At 37.2% G+C, this 24,950-nt stretch overlaps 1 protein-coding gene across 1 annotated transcript in view; it reads right to left on the bottom strand.

Annotated features, from left to right (window-relative positions):
- The window catches only part of BRCA2 (breast cancer 2, early onset), a gene marked incomplete at its 5' end in the record, with an annotated part of 36,650 nt that extends 12,092 nt beyond the window's left edge, over positions 1-24,558 (bottom strand). The window contains 15 exons of the mRNA XM_009869240.1: positions 1,554-1,741; positions 2,331-2,521; positions 3,525-3,943; positions 4,378-4,447; positions 5,883-5,975; positions 7,101-11,786; positions 12,667-13,854; positions 17,280-17,394; positions 18,291-18,346; positions 19,976-20,087; positions 20,181-20,221; positions 20,319-20,371; positions 21,166-21,268; positions 23,429-23,680; positions 24,464-24,558. Of these exons, the coding sequence (XP_009867542.1) occupies positions 1,554-1,741; positions 2,331-2,521; positions 3,525-3,943; positions 4,378-4,447; positions 5,883-5,975; positions 7,101-11,786; positions 12,667-13,854; positions 17,280-17,394; positions 18,291-18,346; positions 19,976-20,087; positions 20,181-20,221; positions 20,319-20,371; positions 21,166-21,268; positions 23,429-23,680; positions 24,464-24,558 (7,662 nt within the window). The remainder of the gene's footprint in view (positions 1-1,553; positions 1,742-2,330; positions 2,522-3,524; positions 3,944-4,377; positions 4,448-5,882; positions 5,976-7,100; positions 11,787-12,666; positions 13,855-17,279; positions 17,395-18,290; positions 18,347-19,975; positions 20,088-20,180; positions 20,222-20,318; positions 20,372-21,165; positions 21,269-23,428; positions 23,681-24,463) is intronic.
- Positions 24,559-24,950: the final 392 nt, after the last annotated feature.

Raw genomic sequence — 24,950 nt, 5'->3', positions numbered from 1 at the left:
CTATTTTCTTCTCTCCACCGAGTGACCGCTGAAATGGATTATCTCTCTGTGTTGCGTCCAAGCTGTACCTCCATCACCTGCATACACTGGGTTAGAAACATCTATTTTTTCAGCTCTCACAGCCAGGAGGAAGGGCATTTCATTAATGGCGGAAGAGAAAGAATTGGTTTTTTCTCTGTTCTGTTTCTGAAAAATGAATGTGGGGAAAGCCATCTACCTGATGGCCCGACCACAGAATCAGGAGCACACTTGAAAACAATTAAGACAAGCTGCTTCTGGAACAAGACGCTGGACTGCCTAAAAGGTCCAATATTTGGCACATCTAGGCCTAAGATGTTTTGTGCAAATCCTTTAACACCTTTCCCATTCACAGGACATTGTGTGAAATTAAGCAAGATTACCTCCAAGATGCCTAAGCAGCAGAGTACAAATACAATAAGATCTGCAGTTGGATGCACTTTTCCCAGAGATCTACTGCTTCTTGGCAAAAATAACTTCAAACTTTCAAATAAAAGCAGTCGTTCAGCTTGGAACAGACTCATCCCTGTCACACTTTTGTACTGGGAAGCAAATGTTGCAAACCTCTCGAATTCTGATGCTACAGAGGTTGGCAATGCGTGTTTGCCTACAAATCCTGCTCAAGTACAGGTCCCTTGTTGGTGTGAATGCATAGCAGCTGCGACACTGAAAGAAAACCTCCTCAAATTTACTGGGGAAATCAGGAAATAATGGTTAAGTATTTTCTGAAGTTCTTCTGGAATAACCATACACGGGTAATTCTGTGTTATGTTGCACATGCTTCTGATGAAGTTATAATGTACAAACTAAACTAAAATGTAATTTGAAAGTGTTTAAGAGAGATGCACTCAACATGCTTGTTTTCAGCTCATCTTAGACCTGCAGAAGGAGGGGTAGAAGGAGCAGGGAGAGTGCAAGAGGAAGGGCTGTTTGTGCAATGTTTTGTTTCTTTTTTTGCTTCTTACATATATTCAAAGCTTGAACAAGCAAGTGAGTTTTTACTACTGAAGTCTTGGCTTCCTTCAAATCATATGTCAGCTTGAAAAAAATTATACTGAAGAAACATATTTGCAGTCCAGTCCTGCCAAAGAAGCCCCAAGCACCTCCCCAATCAACCTTCATTTCCATTAGGAAACTGTAGAGCCCAACAGAAATACATCCTTGTCTACCTGAAACAAACAAACCAAAAACCAACACCAAAATCCCAGCCTATTAATGCTAATTAAATAAAATGGTAAAGTGCTGAATTAAAAGGAAATGGTAATATTTTTCTAGATTATTTACACTGTTGCAGAATCCTCTTAAATTTTCTAAGCTGACATTCTTTAATGGTCAGTGAAGATCACTAACAACATTTGTCTACATAGTAAATTTACAATCCTACAATGTCTTTATTTACACCAGAGGTGTACTAAAAATACACAGTAAAAAAAAGCAGTCAGAGGCTTTAAAAGACCACTGCGTTGGATTTATTCTAGGGGATAAGAGAATTGCTAACTAATAAATAGCGTACTCAAGTTCATAAATAACAGTACCTGTAAAACTCTTTTTTTCCAGCTTTTCCCTCATCTGTAGGTATCAGCCATCCTCCATCAGCAAGCTGCATCCCATTTCCAGCTAATAAATGCTCCGTACTGAAAAAGTCTTTCATGAAAAACTGGAAGGATTCTGCATTTGTGCTGTTCACTTGTATGCAATGTTTTGAAACACCGTATGTGTAAAGCTGCAAAAAAAAATGAAGAAGACAAAAGAATGACAATATAGTAAGAATTCACCCAAGTTTTTACACCTGTTATAAATTCAGATAAAACATTCTCTTGAGGCTGAGACAGTCTGACCTGTCATTTCATGTGTAACCCAAGGAGAATGGAGGAATTGTCAGCAATTGTTTTAGCAGAAAACCAGCATCACAGGGTGCTTTAAAAGTGCTGAAAAAATAATCAAAGGTTATTCACCTTCACTGTACCAAAAGCAAGAAGCTTTTGATGTACTTACCTAAGCTTCAATTTCAGCTCTTATCTTAAACCAGCTCTTCGTATCGGTTAAAAATCAATAGCAACTATAATTGGTGGAATTTTTTCCTTGTTTGGTTATAACACTACAGAGACATTTATGACCCTTATTATTTAGGAACCATTTAAAAAATGTATCTGCCAAGCTACATAAAAACTGTAGTGTGTGGTATAACAGCTACTGTAAATACTTATCTCAGAATTGAAGAATGTATCTTTTCAAAAGTTACCGAGTTTTTGTTTGCTTTTCTTAAGGAACAGATCCTGAGAAAAGCACACAGTAAAAAGATACCAACATACCTCGTCTGTAGAATAAAAACTAGGAGATTTCTCTTCTACTGCAGATTTCAGAGAGATTCTATTTCTTGCAGATGTTTTAGTGACATAAAGACTTCCTGGCTGTGAGCTAATATTTTGCCTGTATTTCTTTTTAATTCTCATTTCCTGCAGATCTCTGGCACAGTGGAGATTTGTCATCATCTTGACCATTGCTGCAAAGAAAAAAAACAAACACAACCCCAAAACATCAAAACTGGTGTAGAGTGCATATCAGTTTAAGATATACAGTCACACTATGAAAGCAGGTTCAGAGAAGTGTAATTTCTAAGCCATTCTGCAGGCTTTTAGAAATGGCAACCATCTACATTTTCAAAGTTTAAGGCATTTTAAAAGCAATGTTTACCAGAGGTATTTGGATAATGCTTATATGAAATGGATGATATGAAGTGAATATGAATACGTAAGTCTCTGAACTAAACTTAAATCCACATACTCTTCTCATTAGACTTCTATTTTCACAGAAGGCTCTATATGAACAGAAATTAGTAGATGACAACTACAAAGTCTGTAATCCTGAGATTTTGACCTGTAAATACAGGATCTAATTCTGCAAATGTTCACACACCCGTTCAAATATAGTGAGCCCTTATGAAGAAATCCAGATTCGTTTGATGGTAATAGTTACAGAAATTATGCACAGTGGACCATTCAAAAGAGCTTAGAATGCATAAGCCCACACTCTAAATAAAGTCAAACAGCTGAGCATTTAAACTCTGCCTCTTTGAAAAATGATACAGTTGGACATTTATATTGTTAAGCCTATATTTTAGTCAGAAAACAAAATGAAAACAAGCTTCTGTAAAAGTGAATGAAGTGTAGCAAGGCTAGTCTTTAAGGTTGCTAGAATATTTCACTTAAGAGACATATAAAATCAAATATCAAATGAAATGTAAGTCATCTTGTTTCTGAAGTGCTGTGTGAAAACAAATTTTTCATGTTCTTAATTAACTTTGGAGATGAGTTGCATATGCTTTATTAGAGGTCCAATATTAAATATTAGGAAAGTAGTTATTTCCTAATTTTGCTGCCAAAGAAAAGGCTTAAATAGAAGCTTCTTTTTATTTGAAAAAAGAAGTCTGACAGAATATGCAAAAACCTTAAAGGTTCAATTCTGACAGTATGCACAACAGTTAAGTGATCCAAATCTGAAAATACCTAAATTGCTATTTTCTAGGTCAGTGTCTCCTGCTTGCTGGATGCAAAACTGGTGATCCTGAGGTTCAGCAACAATTTCTTCAGCTCTGGTCTGATTTAGCTCCACCTCATCAGTCCTGTTTTTGCCAGCTGGTGAGCCACATCTTTTGCTGCTGCCTTGTTCCCCTGTAGAAAACGTCACCTTGGTTTTGAAGGGTGGAATAAAAGTTTTAGTAGTTTTGCCAGATTTGTGCAAACTTCCTGTTTCTTCGCTCTCTTTTGCTGAGGCCTTACATGGAGTAGAAACCCCTGAAGGACCATGTGAAGGCTGCCTCGGGGCACTATGCTGAAAAATGGCAGGTTTGGATTTGAACCCTTTGAAGTCTTGATCTGGTAGAGTAAGGGTAGGATTCTTGACTTCTTGTCGCTCTTTAGTAGCCCTATGGAGATGAAAACATTTAAACATATACGTTTGAGCTTCCTGACAAAAAAAATCTGTCAGGAGTTTTATATTTTTTATTTAGCAATACAACGTTCAACAGTATGTCAATAAAAAGACAAAATATCAGTCTCTGACATTTTAAAAAACAAATACTTAATTTCTATCTATTGAGAAAAGAGAAGTGTAAAATTTGTTTAGCATCTCACTGGTCTACTGCAGCAATGTTTAATTAGTCTCTTATAAAGTTGAGTAGCAAATTATTGTCATGTATTTGTTAAAGATGTCCCTGCTCACTGCAGGGAGGTTGGACTAGATGTCCTTTTAGAGGTCCCTTGTAATCCAATGCGTTCTGTGATCTTTGAAAAGCTACAAGGGTTTTTGAGGCTTTAAGAAATTGCATAAGAACTCTAAAATATATTAGAAATTTCTCACCCAAAAGGTTGACAAGTTACAGGTTTTAAAGGAACATGGTACATAAATTTTCTTCTGTCTTTGAAAATGCCTATAAAATAATTAGAAAAAAAATGTTTGAAATAGTACATTACATGGATAGATATTTACAGCACATGGTTTTTCCTATATTCATGTTATAAACATACAGAAAAGTTTCTGGAGTGACTTTAACCAGCTTTTTTGTTGTTGTGTTAGGGTTTTTTTTACCCACAAATAAAATCTTCATATAAAATATCTTCCACTAGCTGCAGACAGGTCTTAAGGATAAGGGCAATGCTGAACTCTTAAAGTTCCCACCTGTGAGTATGCAAGATGTTTTTAGGCTCATGAAAAGGAAATATTTATCATATATTTAATTCCAGGTAGGGTCACCATTCAATTTAGAACTCCTTTAGCAATTTATTTTTTTTTCCTCAACAGAAAAGGGCACATTTGCACAAACTCCTCCTTCCGCCATTGAAGGACATGCTTATCTTGGAATTATTGATGTAACTAAATGATGTCTGCCTGAAATTTAAACTTTTTTGTGCCATGCCCTTAGGTTGCAAAGAGGAAGTTTCGTGTGAGAAGTCATATATACAAGATGCCGTATATTCTAAAAGTCAGAGGCAAGACTGCGCTGGGGATTAGAACTGCTTTCAGTTGTTCCACCAAAGAATAATACTGTTCACATCCCGCTGCCGGGTAGGATAATATTGACATATCAAGGGTATAAGATTAATTCTCCAGCAACAACTTAAAAATCTCATTTAAAACTTTAAAACATGGGGTTTATGCTCAGAACAGATTTAGGACAGCACTCAGGAATCTATATGCTGGTTAAACCAATATATTGGATGAATCCTACACTGAACTGCAGTGAGAGTGTGCAGTGCTTAGAAAGAACAAGTTCCTTAAAGAGCCCAGCTTATCCCATGACCAAAAGCCCAAATCTCATTATCCTAATAACCTAATAAGTAACTTCATATAAAGAATCAACTCAAACTTTAAACCCTTGATTTCTCATTCATAAGGCTCCATATGACTGGCTCGAAATATTAAAAGTATCTGTAATGTAGACACCTACCCATAGGTATATTCTTCACAAATTATCACAAGATGAAATTACCAGTACCTTCTCAGTTTCCTGTAGATAGTTTTTAACTGAGAAATTACAAGTCAACAAAATACATTCTTCTTACTGAGACTAGAATTTGTGAGATTTAGAGTTGTGAGAACCTGGATAAATTCCCACCGAGCTGGAAATTAAACTGGAGGTCTTGCAGAAGCAGTACTTCATAATACATTTAGATTCTACACAGTAAGGCATCCCATTAATCACGCAATTTCCAGTTAGCAGAGACATGACCACAGCAGCTTCCCTGCATTTCGATTACTATATTGATAAAAGGAACAAGTAAGCAATCTTACTATGTTAGCTGAGTGGAATTCTAAAGGTAACAGCTGACATCAGATTACTGCTTAGAACATAAGACTAAAATTACCATCAGGGGTGCTTTTCGAAGCTTGCAGAGATCTGGGAGGATTATTTGTTCTGTTAAATTCAAGTAGTAGCTGTCTTTTAATTGGAGGTTCTCCTAGGATAAAACCACAGATTTTTAAAAGTGATGTTCCTTTTAAGTCAAATTTCTTACCAATCCTGTGTAACTTAATTACATTTTCTAAATAAAACATTCAAGAAATCAGAGCAAGCAGAAGCAGCAAATTCTCAGGCCACATGTCTGTATTAAATGGCCTTTTCAAACACACAGCTACTCGGTTACAATTTGCAAAAGTACAGAAGAACTGTGTTACCAAGTATTCAAAGACTCCACACAATGAGGTCTGTTGCAGAATATTTTGGGGTCAGTAGGCCTGTTCCGTCCAGATCAAAATTTGTGAGCCTTATCAAACGTACTTGGAACAGCCTGCCTCAGAAAGCACACCACAGTGGACTTCAGCAGCGCAGCTCACCTGCACCTTTTTTTTTGTGCTTTCAGCACTCGCAGCACCCCCTCAGAATGCCAAAACACATGTGTAATACATCTTTTAGAGTCGCTGTAACTACGGGTATGGTTAAAGTGTTGCACACCTGTTTCAAGTTGGACTGAGAGAGTCCCGTCTGCTTTTTCACAAGCTCCCCTGCCCAACCTTTGCACTTGAACTTGTGCAGCCACTCTGTTGCAATCTGCTCTCCCATAAATAGCTTTCAGCCAGCTCAGATCCCCGAACAGGTCTGAGTGACTCTGAAAGCATGAGGTACCAACACTTCAGCCCAGAAACACATCAGTTTTAGATGGTAAGGAACTGTGCTTTTAGACCAACAACTGTTTTTCATATCACACTAGCAATCCTACTATAACTGAAACCTTATCCTCACCTGCAAGATATAAAAAGGTGAAAACTGAAATACTAGTACTCGTTCTTCAACGAAAAAACACTAGATTTGTGCAGAGGGGAAAAAAAAAAAGGAATTCTGCTCAGAGAGAAAAGCAGCACACCTTCAAAATTACTAATTGCAAATTTAGCTTCTACTGTGCATTTAAGGCTGGAAAGTGTAGATGAACTATTACCTGCAGCAAGAAAAATTTTTGTCATGAACACCTAGAGAAAGAATACTCACTTCTATAGGACCTAAAAATCAATGTGATGTGCAAAAAATCCTCAAACAACCCTCACTGTGCAGAAATACAGAGTTCAACATATGTAAGACAAGGACCTACCGAGTGAGTTTTCTTCTTCAAAGCGCCTCTTCCCAAAGGTATTCTTCTGAAAGCTTTTATCCAGTCTGCCACTGAAGGACTGTGCAGCATTAATTGTTACTCCAGAATTGGAAAGATCGTCTTCCATAAAAGCTCTTGCACTTTCTACAGCCTCCACTTCTAAGTAATTTTTTGGAGTCTGGAGAAGATCAATATTAGTTTCTGCTTTAGCAGTAGCACTGCACAAAATTGCTTCAGACTTTGTTTTCATCCCCAGATTCAGCTGCCCTTTTCCGAATGGCTCAGTCTCCTCCCGCTTAAAGCTATTTTCAAGTGATGTCAACTGCTTGTTTTTCTTGCTCTGCTGTACATGCTCAGGCACTATGACACAGTGAGTGCTTGGAAAAGACTCCATTTCCTCAGGGCTTTTTAGGTCAAAGTCTTCATTGCAGCTTTTTTCAATTTTAGATTCTGAGATGACTTTATCAGTTAAAGATTTTACATTCTCTTTAATTGAACCAAGTTGATCTAGAACACAAAATCCACTGCTGAAAAAGTCATCTGATTCTTTTAAAATTGCCTTTGCTTTTTGATAGGCGTTTTTAGAGACTGTTACCTGCTTCCCACTCGCAGTGCTGAACCCAAAAGCAGGATCTGAAATCAACTCAGTGCTGGCATTTTCCTCCCCTTTCCGTAAGGCTATCTGTGTCTTCCTAGGAACAACTGCAGCATGCATTTCGGACTTTCCAACACCTTCCTTAACTAAAAATGCTTCTTGTATATGCAGTGAATCACTACCTTCCATTTCAGAAAAGAGCTGTCTAGCTTTCTGGAGTGATTCTTCTGACAGTTGTACGGGCTTACCTCTTGCTGTACTAAAAAATCCAAGGCTTCTTGAAGAACAATCTGACTGCTTTATTGGCTTATCTGGAACAGGCGAGTGCCCTAAAACCTTAATACTCTGCTCAAAACATCGCCTCTGAGAATTTGCAACAGACTTTTCATCTGCAGATATGTTTGTATCTTGGTGATCATTTTCACTTGTACTTGCATTTGCTTTAATAAAATGGGACGCAGAGGCATTAATCTCTTCACTTCTTCCAGCATTTAAAAACTTAGCGGAAGTAGGGCACTCGGCATGAATGATAGATGAATTTCCAGCAATTTCTGTTTGATTAGTTTCTGAGTTAGTTGCATATTTTACAAGTTCACTGTAGTCTTCTTGAAACATTTGTTTGACTTTTGCTAACGCACTTTTGGAAACAGAAACTGCCTTACCTTTGGCTGTACTAAACACAACTTGCTTCGGATCACCCTTTTGATTTTCAACATTAAGCACTGTTTCTTTTAACCTAGTTAAATTAGTTTCATTTTCAGGAAGAATGACTTGTGACTGGTTTTGACAAGCATTAGCTATGGTGCCTGTGAAGCAGTTTGTATCAGCACAAGGTTCCTTTAAATGTTCTAAGTCAAATTCCTTACTCTCACAGTTCAAGTAAGAGCTACTTTTTGAAGTTAAGAGGAGGGATTGATCAGATATACTATCCTCAACAAATCCAGATTTTTTTCTATCTCCAAGGCCATCCGATACCTTCATTAAATGCAGAGATGCAGGAGAGCACAGAGGAACATCATGCATGATTTCCGAATCATCTCTCTTATTCGACAAATATTCCATCTCTCCCTCTGCAAACAGTTTTCCATCTTCAGACAAAGAAGTTCTACTTAAAGCATCACTCTCCTGTCCGGGAAAGGATTCCAACTTTCCAGGTCCGACATCAGCTTTTTCATGTGCATACGAAGTTACCAAACTTCTTTCACAATCTTCACCTAGATTAACAAATGCATCTACTTGAACAGCATCAAGAATCATACTGTGCTTAATAGGACTGCGGTCTACTGCTGGCTTAAACTGATCTCCAGGTTCTTCAGGAACAAGTTTTTTATTAAGTTTCTCCAGATCAAAGTGAGTAATGCTTTCAATACTTACATCACATTCTTTGATACAGCTTTTATCACATTTCATGTTGTTCATGGGGTTCTCAATATTATCATTATGTTCCTTTCCTATATCAACATTTTCTGCAAAAAACTGTTCAGCTTTAGCCAAAAATCCATCAGCAATTGTTATTTTCTTGCCACTAGCAGTATGAAAACCAGTCAGATAACGCCCTCGCACTTCATTTTTTTCAACATCCACATCTTGCTCAACAGGTATTTGATGATGATGGGAAGAATCTATTTTTATTCTGCTTTCTTTCACTGACAGGTTCTTAGCATGGGTGGTGTCTTCTCCTTCCGTATTTTTACAATTAGTTTTTTGTTTATCAGCGTCCTTCAACACATTTACATCTTCTTCTCCAAACTGTACACTGAGCAAGCATAGAGAATGATCCAAAGCTGCATCAGAGATGGATGGATCACCACCAGCTGGAATTTGAAATTTTTGTGACAAGTGTTCCTTTTCCTTATGGTCTTCTCCTTCCTGATTAGAGGACAGGTTTTCCATTTCATCTGATAAAATATGTTCTTCTGCAGTTGTAATAGCATCTCCTAGACATGATACGCTTAATGAGTCTTCTTGAAAACTACCTTCAGCTTGGCAATCTCCTTGATTCAAAAACTGTTTGGAAGTTTGATTGTGATTATATTTTTTAATGGATGCTGGACTGTTGATGACAGTATTAGTACTACTGAAATTAACATTTTCATTATTATCTACTGATATTTTTGTTGGATTTTCTGTATCTTCCTTGAAGAGGGTACTAATAGTTTCTCCATTTTTTTTCTGTGCATGGTGGAAGAAGGCACCAACACTTTTGAAATCTGAAGCACAAACCGGTTTTCCTTTCTTTTCTTTTGCCAGGTATGTGATAAAGTTACAGTTGGAAGACACTTGCCCATTTGCATTGCAACATGTAGTATTAGTTTCAGCAGCTTTAAAGAAACAGTTGTCACCATCCAAGTCCCTGAAGAGCTCTGCTGATCTGGTCAAAGCCTTCTTAGAAATATTTATTTTTTTACCTCCAGCTGAAGTAAAGCCCACAAAATTAGAAGAGCTTTCCTGTTTAGCTACTGAAGAGCTCCCATGAGATACTCTACTTTCATTTCTGTCTAAGTTAATAAAAGTAACCTTTTGGTCATTTTTATGGAAAACTATGGTGTTTTCTTTCTCATATTCCACCACTTTAGAGCCTTCATTTATGTCTTCCTGCTTAGCACAATATGTGTCATTTTTTACTTGATTTTCAGATTTAAGTGTGTTACAAAAATTAGCGTCTTTCCTTATTTCAGAGATATTTTCCGCATTTGTTGTTCCACACGTTTCCACAGTTCCAAGCTGTTGGAAGACATGACTTTGTATCTTGTTACTTTGCTTTCTAAACTGTGTAAACTCAAACTGACTACCTGTTTCTTCTAGGATACTAGAAAGTTCAGCAATTTCAGCTTCTTGGCTTGCTGTCAAAGTTTGATTTGTTTCTTGCAAGGATTGTTGACTCCTAGGAAAGCTTCTACATGAGCCAACTTTATGTGAAATAAACTCTGTATGCCTGGGCTCCAGAAAATTTGTCTGTGAATCTAAAGAACCAGATAAATTACTGCCCAACTTGCTTTCTGAATCTGAGAAGAATTTACTCTCCTTTTTAACTTGATTTGAAAAGTTTCTGACTCCTTCCACAGAAGAGGCTTCAAAGTAGTCATTTTCGATGTCTTTGAACAGTGTTCTGCCTTTTGCTATACTGATTTCAGAGAATGTAATCTGCTTATTGGAAGCAGTCTGAAAGCCACAGAAGCCCAGATTTAAACTGCAGGCATTAAGATTTCCTGACAGTTTCTCTTTATGCTTTAGGTTCCTATTTGCCGTTATGCTGGAATACATAGGTGCTACTCGCTTATCTTCTTCAGAAATTACTTCATTTAAAGACTTATCATCTATACAGTCTAACAGTTCTTTAGCAGTCTGTACAGCTATGTTATTGCCAGCAGCTGCTTGAAGGCTTTCATTGCTTTCAGCTGACTTTGGCTCTTGATTTTCAGCTACAGCTTCTGAAAAGGCAGCTGCAACTGTTCTGTCCTCTTGTTTTAATGCAGTACTACTGTTTTCTGAGTGGTTTATTCCCAAAGGTCCAAGTACTCCTCTAGAGCCAACTACTGACTGCTGATCTGGAGCATGTCTTTCATCAGTTGATATTTTATTGCAGCAATAACTGACTGTATTTATGCCAAAGTCTATCTGACTGTCGTTTGTCACAAACATAGTGTCATGGTGCACATCAATCAAGCGCTCGTTATCCTTAGGAGAAGACCATGTAAACTGTTCTTTAAGGCTCTGAGCTTCGTTGTTCACGTTAGCACTCATACACTTGTCTTCCGTGCCTTTCTCTAAGCAACAGCATTTAGGGAGCAATCTAGAATGCTTTCTTGCCATTAGGTGTGCTGAAGTTAGAACTTTACGTTTTATATTTGAAATTATTTCACCCCTTAAAGACTCTGCAGTGGCTTCTTTCTGTGTATTAGATACCTCTAAGCATTTCAATGATGTGGTGGGTTGATGCTCTCTTACATTTGCCCCCAATACTCTCAGGTCTTGTTGCTCCAGCCTATCAGATGAGTTATCCATTATATCCATTTTTAAAGTACAAGTGCTGAGACTATTTTCCTTGATATCTGATTGCAAATGCTTTCTCTCAGCAAGAAGCAAGCAGCCTACAAGAAAACACATTATAGAAGAAAAAAAGTTAAAGAAGTAGTTGTTATTTATTCAAAAAAATGCAAATTCAGATTTTCATAAAATTTTGTCCCATAAGATCATTTCTTAACATCCTTAACACTGGTACCCTAAGTAACATTTTTGTCTCCAAACACATGGTCTTGACAAAATTGGGAGATCTGTTTAATCTAATCGTGTGCTAATAGCCAGAAACAAATGAGTAGCCTGCAGTTAATGCTACCAGCTAAAAAAAAGAAAAAACATTTTTAGTTGTAATGAAATTAGAAGAGATGGGCTTCCATTCCTTGTCTCTAAACATAAGGATTTGTTTCAAACTTCAGAAGGAAGTACTTAAATTCTTAATACCAAGTGATTCTTCTAGCAAGAAAAATATCTTTTTAAAATAGGGTTGTGTTTAGTTTCATTATATAGCTTTTTAAAAATATTTTGTACTTCTGGAAAAAACAGATATACAGTCTTAAACCCCCTAATTTTAGAAGAATAATACAACTGTACTGTTCTTTATGATCTCCTAGAAGTTACCAAGTCAGGCAGAACGGCCCTTGACGCTACGGATGTCTAAACAGCCCTGACAAAGACAATTAAGCCTATCAATTAGAATAATGGTTCAAGGTGGAAGTTTCTATTCCAGAAACTAATCTGAGACAAAAGAGTAAATTAGCACAAGACAAATGGAAAATAATGCTATTCTGTCACTATAATTATAACAGACCAATTCTGGATCTCGATTGCCAGTTACAGAGCTACTTTTTCACAAACACAAAATTTTACATGATTCTAGCTGAAACACTTAGATAAAAGGCTTTTAAACATATACAGAATGGTCCACAAATTATGAACAGCTTAATAATATACCTTGATTGTCAACACTGGCCACATGAGAGTCTTTAAATTCACAAGAGTTGGATTCTGAATGCGGTAATACAGGATGAATTGGTGATTCAGAGGTTACTTCCTTCTGTATTTTTTCTTCTTGGTACAGTAAAGTATTATTTATTGCATAAATAAATCTCTTGGATCTCTTTCTCAAGCTGGATAACACATTCAGGCTCTTAAAGTCAGACTTTGTAAGGGTATTTTCACTATTTGTTAAATGTAGGTCACTGCAATTATCTGGAGATGTAGCACCACATACAAGTGGGTGAGACAGAACATCCGTTACAACAGATTTAGAAGTTGCTTTTAAATGCTTGGAAAAGCTGCCATTGTAGACCAGAGAGTACTCTGTGACATTTGTGCTTTCAATTAAAAAAGAATTACTGTTTAAGAAGCTCATTTTAGAAACCTTCTCAGCCGCACATCCTTTTACTAACTTTGGATCTTGAACACTCAGAGACACAGATTTTACAGGAGTTACTTCTGATGTTGGGTTGTTTTCAGAATTTTTCACTTCACAGCGCTTTTCTGACAAATTGACACTCAAGAGCTTCTGTGCTTTTATTGAGCCCGAGGTATTCAGTAAAGACGTTTCTACAGCATCATCCTTGGTCATTAATACTGACTTATCTTCCAAATTTTTCTCTCTACGCAAGTCAGAGGGTGGAGAGCTACATATAGATGTTTCCCAGTGAGTTACATCAAGATCAGATAAGTTCAGTTGAGACCACTGGCTTGACGAAGACAGCACGTCTTCTTTCAAAGGCTTCTCATTCACAGATGACTCGTGTGTTCTACAATCCTGCACATCTCCTGCCATCCTAGGTGACTCCAATTCCTTTTCAGGTCCTATTAAACAGCCACCTTTACCATTCCCCGTGTCTTCATCTGTGTTTTGTTGTAAAGAAACCTTCATTTCAATAGAGGGGCTCTTTCCAGTCCAGCTTGTTGTTTTCACTTCCTGTGAAATGCCAGTCTTCCTTCCAATGGGCTGCTCGGAAGAAACATCCTCCTTTCCTTGTGCTTTATCTCTGTCTATTTCACATTCTTCTACTGCATCCAGAACATGTGGCATCAGCAGATGAGCCCCAGTGGACTTGGCAGGCATGCTGCATGTATCCTCAAAGCTATTCATCTCACCAAATAAGCCGTCTAACATCTCTGACTCTAAATAATTTAGAGGAGATAGGGAGAGGAAAAGAAATAAAAATAAAGATTTAGGAAATAAAGTTCCTAAGTTATTTGGAAATAACTTCAGAATAGCACTGTGTTTTTATCAGTAAATACAGCTTTCAATTTCATGGCAATTACCTTCACCCAAGAGTGAGTTTGGAAAGACAAATCTACACACCTTTAAAGAACTTTATTCTCCAACAGCAGCTGTTAGAGACAGAAGGCAAAGGACATCCATGCAGATGCCCTGGCCTCCTGAGGACTGTGGTGATTAAGCACATTCCCAAGATACAACCTAGACGTCTTGGAAGAATTTTGGGCTGTTTTTTTATAGATAGGAGAATGAGTAGGAAATTTTACAAGATAAATGTATAGATTTTTTTGCCTCCAAAATGCATACCAGATGGTAGGCACCAAACACCTTAAGAAGCTGTCTATTTTTGTCTATAATTGGCAGCTAACGAAACTGTTATTCAAGGATGATTCTATTAAACTGTATTTTGCTTCGAAATAGAATAGTGTAGGGTATAGAAGGGCTTAGAAAAGATTATCATTCTTTTAACTGATTAGGAAGCTTTTAACAAAGTCCAAATGATTGGCACAAATAAAAAATAATCAGAATTTTTTGTTTGGGTAGATAAATAATATGCAATGGGGAAAAAAATAACCTAAACTCTATTTCCTTAGCAGCCTTAAAAGCTTATACACACATTAATACCCGGTCACACACATCCAGCTATTTGTAATCCACCCATCAATGCAGGCATAAAACCACCCTCTCTTCACATCTCTCAAACAGTTACTCATTCTCTTCACTTCCTGTTTTTTGCCTGGGTGGCAGAAGGTATCGCTAAATAAGAGCTCAAAAGAAGAAACTGTAACAGTACTGTATGAGCACACATGTCCTTTCCCCCTTGTCAAAGGGCATATCTCTGGGGTAAATTCTTTGTCCACATCCTTTCATCCTATAACAATTTGTCAACAAAACATTCTAAAAAGACACTGACTTAAACAGAAACCATTATTTTTAAAGTAAAAAGAAAACCCGGAGTATCTGACAGACTGTAGAGATACTGATTGTATGCTGAATAACCTGATGCCGGTTAAAAACCAAAAACGTCTAAACCCACTAGAGGGTCATGGAAATGAGAAGCCCAGAACAAGGACTGCTCAGCAGAATTCTCTTGATCTCTCGCTAAGTGCCCTGAATAGGCAATAACTATTTGACTTTCTTTCTCAAAGCTTCTCCTTTAGGGTAAATAACACAACACTCAGGAATAAAAGTGGCTTAAACATTAGATGTTTCTGCTCTGGAGTCACATACTGACAGAGTGTTAGAGTACACTGCCCCATTTCAGGTTTGATTCCTTGTAAGCAGTGGATATTGAACCTATTTCTCCTACTTCACAAAAAGTTCTAGACACTGAAGTTAAAGATAGACTAGTTACTTTCATCAGGGTTGTAAAGGGAATTAAAGACTTTTTGTTTTTTTCTTTCAGTTGAAGAGTTTAAACAAGAAGTTTTGGACAACAGGCCAGGGTAAAGTATCTAAAATGTTGCAGAATTTCACATTTCCCATTAATTTTTCAATTTAATAGCTTCTTAGTCAACATGCTGATCATTATATATTTAAAGAATTTTAACTCTGAAACCTTGGTTATATACCTACAGTAAAGCTGTGAATTCTGCCTCAAGGGCCAGACGCCTAAAGCTTAGAGTTAAAATCACCAGCCTTAAACTAGGGACACTGACCCTAGGAATTAATGACTGGGTTATAAATGAATATGCTTATGCAAATTGAGCTCCTTTTGTAACATTCTGAAGTGTTAATAAATGACAGACATAGCTTGCAGTCCATGAGTACACTAAATATAAAGTTAAAAACAGATTTCCTCTTTGCCAAAATTATTACAACTAAAAATCTAGAAAAAAAACCAAACCCCAACAAAACAACTTGGAAATATTTGGTAGTTCTTGTACTTCAGACTGAGTGCATATATTCAGTTTCATTGCTCTTAAGGATGCAACTGGTACAATATAAGTAATCTCTTCATACACTTAAAATTGTGTTGGTATTCACATCAATGTTACAATATCTCTTATTTTCTTGGACTGAAACAAAACCTCTACCTAATAAAACTGATGATCTTTCATGATCATATGACACTATTCCAGAGAAAACCCATATGTGAAAGCTACAAACGTGGAGATTTAAGCTATCATTATTTTTACATTTCCTCTTCAAAGGGCAAGTTAACTATTATCACAAGTGAAAGACAGAAGGAGGGAAAAAATAAAAAAAACATTGGCAAAAGCTGTTTTGTACTTCCAAAAGCCCCGTATTCCTTCTTCATTTTATTTTTACTCAGACACTGTTTTAACTAGCCTTCTCCACGGCAGTATGAGATGCAATAACCCATTTTGTAACACAGCAAAGGACATTAATTTGTCCTTCATTCATAGAAGCAATTTACTGACGACAGATTGCTTGAATATGTTTTTTACCAACTCCATATTTTTCTCAGCATGTTTGAACCTACAGTACAAAACCAGCAGCACATGTCTCTCTGCAAGAAACAATGCTTCCTGACCCCAGCATTCTCAGCCCTCCTCATAGAATTCTAAACCGATTCTTTCACAATTCTTAAAGTGCCACCAAAGAATATTTTTGGGGTAGTCCATTCAATTCAGATAAGGAGACACACAATCCAAAGGATGCATCATCCTGTCTAGCTTGTGTCAATCTCTAAAGCACCCTTTTACACCCACACATGCTGATCAAAATTCTGTTAATATTCTTCCCTTCTGTCATCATTTCTCAACAAAAATCAAAAAAGCTCACACGAGATTTTCAGTTTTTCACTATGGTCCAAGAACATAGAATGAAAATATGTTTTCCCTTGGTGAAACATTTTCTGCATTAATTAAAAAAAAAAAACCCAAACCAACGCTACCTTTTCCTACCAGATGTGTCATGTTTTGAACTACTAATAGGTGAAGTAAATGAAGAAAGAATACATCAGGATTAAAAACCAAGTTTACCATAGAGTGCGAAGTACTGGGGTGAAACTTTACGACAAAGGTAAACCCATTCAAATAGCGAGAAGTAGTAGTAGTCTTGCTCCCCCTTGAGCCTGTACCGTTCTCTGTCTCAGCTCTCCCACACAGTCTCATGCCTTCACTCACACCAGGACAAATCTGATTGTCATACAGTGGCACAGTAACCCAGTTTCATTCCCTGACTCACCAGAAGCAGATTCCCCTTTTTATGACCAGATTAGTTTTACAAAGTTGAATCAATTCAGGGAGTACACAGCTGGCAGAGGAAATGAGCCACAGGATGAGGTCAAGACCTACTACATAACTTCACCTTCGATCTTGCTTCATACTGTACTCGGTAGTAATGTATCAATGCCTACCAAAATCTCTGATGTCATCTTCAGAATTCAGCTTTGCCGTCTCTGGTACAAACAGCGTACTTGCATCACTCGTCCCAGGACATTTATCACTTTTGGAAAAAAAGCTGCGCAAAATCTGTAACCCAAAGACAGAAGCTGTTATATTACATGCCAGTTAAATGTCGTTTTTAACAATAAAGCCCAGAACTTTAAACATGCTGAATAATGCTGCATCTCTTAAAATGAAAGGTAAATTTTTAATTGAAGATAATAAGAAGATAATCCCAATTTTCAGTGCAAATCAGCCAATTTAAGAGCAGTGAACGGGTTCAGCTAGCAGGTAACTGTAAGAGAGCTTCTCAAAAAGGAACAAAGGATATATGAGGAAGAAGAAAGACTTTTTGCTTGATTTTAATGTAACAGTTCATTAACTGTGAAGTTTCAGGTAGTTACGAATGAAATGTACATTTGTAATTGAATCCTATTAGTGTCATCCTCAGTTTTCAGTCTGAATAATCATTCAGTTTTCATACGCACAGAATAAAATTACAATGATGCAAGACCTCTCCCTAACTATCAAAGGACTGAAATTAATAGTCAATTTCAACTTTTGGTGCAGTGGTTGAGCACAAGAAGTTACTGCCAAACAGTAACTCCCAAAACTTGGACAAAAGAGGAGGAAAAACAAACCAACCAAGCAACTCTCAAATAAGTAGCATACTGCAATTGTCAGGTTTGATTTCTCTTTGAAAGACTCCTACTGCGGCTGCATTCAAGTGGTTTTCTCAATTGTTGGTGTTTTTTTTCCAAAATCAAACAGCAAAAGTACTCCTCAAAGAGAGTTATTTGTGAGAATACAGTCTACAGCTGGGTTTTGCATGTTTAGTTTTGTGAGCAGTATATTTTAAAAAGACACAAATAGGAGGGCCTAGAATGAAAAGGACAGATTTTTTTATTCTTGGCTTGAGGCATGTAAGCATGTAACTGAAGATTTTAGCTGAAATTAAAGAACAGATAGCTCTTAAGACTTACTCTCTCAGCTCTTTCATCCTGATTCTTTGCTCCAGAAATAGAATCATTCTCTCTAGCTTTAGAAGAAAGACAGACATGTCAATTCATTTGCTCCTCAGTGATTTGCTGAGTGTGTTGAAATACAGCTGTGTTTTGGGAGAATTTTCAGCAGATTATTTTAAATGCAAGTGAAATCTGTAAACAGAAAAACTACTGAAAAATAACTAAAACTTCTTACTAAAAGGTCCTACAGGTGAGGCTGAAGGACGGTGTACAAATGCAGTTTCATAACAGCATAAAACACCCAAAATCACAGGTTGTGGTTTTGGCTATGTAGGTAGACCAGTTACCACCCTGAGCCCAGCATCACTGCTATCCTCCCTTCCAGCAGTTATTCATGACACTACTCTTTTTTTTTTTTCTGTCAGAGGATGAGGATGACATCTTCAAGCCTCTGTCAGGAATTTTTTTCCCTTTATTTTCTTCCATTTACTGCCACAAGAGCTGCAATATCTTTTCACCTACATTCCAAAAGGAGAAAGTGAACCCTATTATGAAGATGCCCAAAGAGCAGAATATTCAGATAACTTCTTTCACAGGCGTGGCAATTAGGTTCCATGTTACAGCCAAATGACTCACTCTTTCACAGGTGTCAGATGGCAGAGAGTGGGCATCACTACTGCAAAGTACTAGGCTCATCCAGGAAGTGGGAGAGTAAGAGCTCAAACCACAACTCACTTCCCAGAAAAACATCAGTAAGCTAAAGGTCCTTCCCCCAAGCCTTTCTTTTTGGGTCACATAGTTCTGAACCAAAAAACACCCTAAATGGCACAACTCAGCAGCCTTACGAATAGCAGCACCCTGTCTCTCGCAGGAGATTCCCAGTTCTAACATTCATTTATACACCTGCACCTTCTGTATACTTTATACAGGGGTAGTTTAATAACATTTTAAAAAAGCAATTTCAGAAGATAAGCAGACATCCAGGTCTCCTCATGTTTTTTCCCCAAGAATTGTCATCAACAAATCACACAGTCAAATTTCATTTTGCTTATCAAATGCTAATGAAATCTCACTTACAACCACGCTTTTGGTGAAGCCTTGATCTTTAGCATCACTGTCAGTTACCACTTAAACACTTATCACCCACTCATTCACAGTTATGCTGGCACAGCTCTTTGTGCAGCTGTGCAGTACATAAGGTCCAGGAATTGCCCTCTCCAAATATCTCAGGAAATAGAGGCTTCAACTGGATCAGCACCTCAGCCTGTCTCACTGTGTCAATATCATGGCAGGGATAGTGAGAGAGGTCAAAAACGCTTAAGCCGGCACTGCTGCTGGGAAGTTCACACAACAGGTCCTTAGACTTCATAAACATCCTCATGTAACTTAAACTAATAGTATCTAGTTTTGTGATAGTGCAAAGCAATCATTATCTAACCCTCTTTCTGTGTTTTGCTATGTTACTTCTAAATTTACATCCCCTAATCCCTTATACAAAGGAAGAAAACTCTTCAAAAGCAATGGCACATTTAATTTCATTTCTTCCTTTTAAGGCTGCGTTACTTGCAGTCACACACTCAACATCACTGTGTAAGAGTTTTGTCTTAATTAAAAATATCAGTTCACATTAAGTGAGCTTCCAGTGTCAAACCCAGAAGCTTTTAACAACTATAGCTTTAGCAACTGTAAGTTTTTAGAAATACCTATTAACACTGTTGCACCAAGTGTGGGAGGTGTGGCTAAAGAACTTGACCAGGACATATCTGGATCCACTTCTGCTCCCAGACTTTCAGAAATACGTTTTGGAGTTCTGACCTAGAAATATATTTAACTATTATTATTTCTATGCAAAATTCTAAATATCATACTCAAGAAAAAGAAAACAAAATACAGGAATGAAATATTTACCTCCAAAAATTTTGGTGTGCAAAACAAGCTTCCATATGGTCCTAAAAGACATTATGTATTAAGGACATTAAATAATACCTAAGGATTTATATCTACAGAGATCAGATATTTTGTAAAACCGAAAGTGAAAATACAAACCAGGCATATTACTTCTCTGGGGTGTTCTGTAGGTATTCCTTAAAATTGTTGGACTACAAAACAAAACCAAATAAAAAAATATTAATTTCCCTTCTCTATTTTGAAAATAAGTAAATATTTCAGATATTACATATATTAAAACTTCCAGTATTTTCTTTCTTTGCAATCATGGCTATTTCTGTAAATGAAATGTAGATTTCTCCTAACCATCAGTCAGTATTTTAAACCTTACCATAAGTTTATCAGAAGCTGAAAAATGCTACTTTCATGAAATAAGTTAATTTTCAGCAACGATGTCTGATAAATAGTATAACAGATTTCAGTATAATCATGCATTTCATAATACGCTGTATGAAACTATGGAAATTGGCCTAACTGATTTTAATTAAATAATTAGTTTATTCTTATAATCAACATGATTACTTTGATCAGATTTATCTTAAGTATATACGTTTAAATGTAGAAATCAAGGCTATTATAATATTTACTGAGATTTTTTTTAGTAAATAGCTTTACAAATTACTACTTGAGAAGCACACAATATATCGCTACTACTCTTTCTTTCATTGGATGTTGAGGATTTGGCAAACTGAAATAAAGTCAACAAATTCCATATGCCAGCTGTGGTAGGCAGAAAAATAGAAAGGAAGAACATCTAAAAGGAAGGAAGATCTCAATCAGCCTGTGTTTTATTTTCAGTGCACTTAAAAACTTACAAGCATCATACACACACAAGACATACAGGATTACTGACTGCTCTGAAGAAGTCTGTCAGTCAACCATGGTGATTTTAATATTTCTTTTTGCTTAAAATCCAGTTTATATTTGTATTGACATATTAGCCTACCTAGCAGCAAGGCAGTTGCGGTAGGTACCAGAAGGAGAAGCAGGTATTTCATTTTCTTGATCTATTCTTCTCGGGATACTTGGGCTTATCAAATTTTCTCTGCCTACAACACAGAAGACAATAATGCAGTCTTGCTGAACTACAAGGAACAGTTTCGACTTTGAAGTTTAATCTTCTGAAATATTATGCAATGTCTGATTTTTAGTTTAAAAAACACCCTAACCAACAAACCACTATCTTTTCCTCTAGTGATTTGAACATGTTCAAATTCTATACTCAAACAATACCAAGCACATTTCAAATGAACACCCAAAAATGCTCATTATGTCTATTCATTTGACATACACACATTTCAGTATGTTTCCTTTATATGATTCAAGTCACATTTCCATTTTAGTATATGGTATTGTGCCTTTCTTATCACTGCAGCAGTTATTCTCACTGAAAACATACAAACATGCATTTGTACCAGCTTTCTCTCCAATTTACTTAAGACACATGCTTCTTGATTTGAATCAGCAGCATAAAACAAAAAATATTTCTGGGACTGTTAGTGGAGGCACTGTCACTCGTAGCAATAACGACTGATATGCTGTGCATCTCCAAGCAAAAGAGAGCATGGCCACCAAAGCAGCAGAATCTTCTGAATGGTGAGCTGCTCACACGAAGCATCTACTCAAAAGAATTCCTACCCAGAAATTTCCACATAACTTCCGTATCAGAAATCACACCTAGGTTTCTGCATTTCTCTCTTCTTCTCAGTCCCTGAGTCTGTACACGTGGCACAGCTGCATCCCAGTACCACACCAAAGTGAAATCCATTCAGGCTTCCATCCTTCACAAGAAGGAAACTAAGGTAGGCGAGCCAGTCAACTCCTTTTGAGAAAACCAGCAGAATAAGATCTTGGGCCAGCCACAAGTAAGTATAGAAACTTTGGTAGCAGTCATCTTCCCATCCTTGGGAAGACGCCCCCTCCTCAGTTATTTATATACATTTATTAGATGTCCTCTCAGCCTTCTCTTTTCAAGACTAAACAGCCCCAGTTCTCTCAGTCTCTCTTCAAAGGAGAGATGTTCCAGTCCCTTAATCATCTTCGTAGTTCTCCATTGGACTCTCTCCAGTAGGTCCCTGTCTCACTTGAATTGGGGAGCCCAAAAGTGGACACAGTATTCCAGGTGTGGTCTCACCAGGGCAGAGTAGAGGGGGAGGAGAACATCCCTAGACCTGCTGGACACACTTTTCTTAATGCACCCCAGGATCCCATTGGCCCTCTTGGCCACAAGGGCACATTGCTGTTCCATGGACAACTCACTGTCCACTAGGACTCCAAGGTCTTTCTCCATGGGGCTGCTTTCCAGCAGGACAACCCTTAATCTGTACTGGTGCCTGGTGCTACTCCTCCCCAGATGCTCCCATAGGTATTATGGCTTGAAGGGACATCAAAAAGGAGCAGAGTGACATGTACTTTTATGAGGTACTTCTCATTGCATCATGAAAGTGGCAGGATTCCTTGTTTCCAAAAGGAGAAGTATAACTTCTTTCCATGACTTACAGTTTTACCACCTCAAAGAGCTTAGTGCTTCTAAATCTTCCTAAGAAAGGTTAAGGAGTGCCCTACAGATCACCTCATACTTCAGCATGATAAGCACTCTCTGCAAGAGATTTTCAGAGATTTTGTATAAAACACAAACCTTACTGATAAATAAAAATAAAAATAAAAAAATCACTCAGATTCTCAGTCAGGTTACACTAATAAGCTCATATGCTCCTTATATTAACAGTATTTTGGTATTAGGACTAGGACAATAGATTTTCTACAGAGAATTTTTCATATACATTACCACTTTATTGCAGGGCTGAATTAATTTCTAAGATTACTTCTCATAATCACAGAATGGCCTAGGCTGGAAGGGACCTTAGAAATCATCTAGTCCAACCTCCCTGTTTTGGGCAGGGACGCCACCTCTCGACTAGACCAGACAACACATGGGGACCGAGTGGGAATCAAACCCGTGACCTCGGTGTTGGTCCTTTTTGTCAGCACCGTGCTCAAACCACTGAGCTTACAGGTGATCTTCAGAAGCCTACTAATACAACCTTTATACTGATACAATTGCTGCAGTAGCATTATCTAGTACATTAATCATCATCAGCTACCAAAACAAAAAGTTAAACAACAATAACAAGAAAAAAAGCTTTTTGCCTCTGAGGGGCACAAGCACCCTCTAAGTACCACTTCACAAAAAAATGAAGATTACTCACTTGCTTCTATTTTTTTCTGATCCAGTTCTTTTCCAGGAGAACAGTAAGGTGGCAATACTGTATTTTCTTCTTTAAAAATCAGTGGAGTTGATGCCAGCTGACTGCATGTGGAAGGTTTTGCCTTTGGAGTTTTATAAGATGTTTGATCAGGCCAGCCAAAGGGAACATCAGGTTCTCCTAACAATTTAGGCTCATATGAGGGTGCTTCTGCACTGAGTTCTTCAAACCAGTTGAGACTGATAGGCCCTAAGTCTTTGAATAAAAACATACAGAAAAACACATTAAAAAAACCCAGAAAACAAAGGAAAGAAACGTGACTAATGGCAAGCAAATAACATATAACAACAAATAGAGAGTTCAGTATGTTCTTATACTAGGTCATAAAACAGAACTCTTCATTCTGTATGTAATACATGTAAGAGAAGACTGTAATCAGTTCTAAATTAATACAAAATTAATCCTCCACACATGATGTGAAAACATACTAGGCATTTAAAAGCTAGCAGCACAATGCATTGCTCCTTCCATTGCCATATTTCAGTTTTGCTTCCAGATAGCTTTGAACTCTAATACTAGCAAAGTATACAAGAAATGCCTGCCCAAATTCTCAGGCCATTAACAAAACTAACCAAAGAGCAGATAACTAATTCCAGTTTGTTTAATAAGCATACATCTGGCTTTTATTTTCTCTCTTACTTTATTCAGACTGGCAAGTTAAACAGGTCACTTTTAACATTAATAAATCATACTACTATGGGTGCATTTAGCAAACCACTAAACCTGATCTGCATGTGCAGACAGGAAGTCACAGCTAAAAAACAAGTACAAAAAAGCAAATGAGCTCACATTATGAAACAAGATACAAATATATAATTAAAGAAATAGATACATAGTAGCAAATACAGATTTGAGGCCAGAAGAACAGCTAACAAGTTCCATAACGCTTTTCTATGGAACATACAGCAGCTATGTATAAAATATCAATGTCTAGAAAGCAACTTCAATTAAAAATTATTTACTGTAGAGAAGGTGTACCTGAATCACTGCAATGTGCCTTAAATATTTCAAAGAAAGTTGGTTTGCAAGCCATTTTCTGACTCACACCATTACTGGAAGCGTTGCTGAAAAACCTGAGAAGAAATAAGAAAACAGGTGTTGCGGCGCTATTCTAATGTTGTAGGGCTGCAAGTCTAAAGCCTGCTTCCCTGCAATTTTTGGTGGGTGTGTCTAACCCAACCTGTTTCGCTTTAGGACCCTGATACTTGTGTTCAAACACAGCCGTGCTGACCACGGTAGGAAAACAACAGGCAAGAGCTCAGGGAATTATACTAGAGATATTAAAAGTACTAAGCAAAATACAGGAGAAAAATCGAGGTGGAATGGGGCAGAACACTTTTAAGATTTTAAACACAAATAAAAATTACTATGTTCTAGGATAGAATATGTACTATTCATATGAGTTCCTACATCTGTAGCATATGAACTATATATAGAAAAATCTATATATTTTTATATATATATA

The sequence above is a fragment of the Apaloderma vittatum genome, unplaced genomic scaffold (assembly GCF_000703405.1).
Source record: "Apaloderma vittatum isolate BGI_N311 unplaced genomic scaffold, ASM70340v1 scaffold18965, whole genome shotgun sequence".
Classification (NCBI taxonomy): Eukaryota; Metazoa; Chordata; class Aves; order Trogoniformes; family Trogonidae; genus Apaloderma; species Apaloderma vittatum.
Note: the sequence above shows the minus strand (reverse complement) of the source record. Positions and strands in the feature narration are given on the sequence as shown.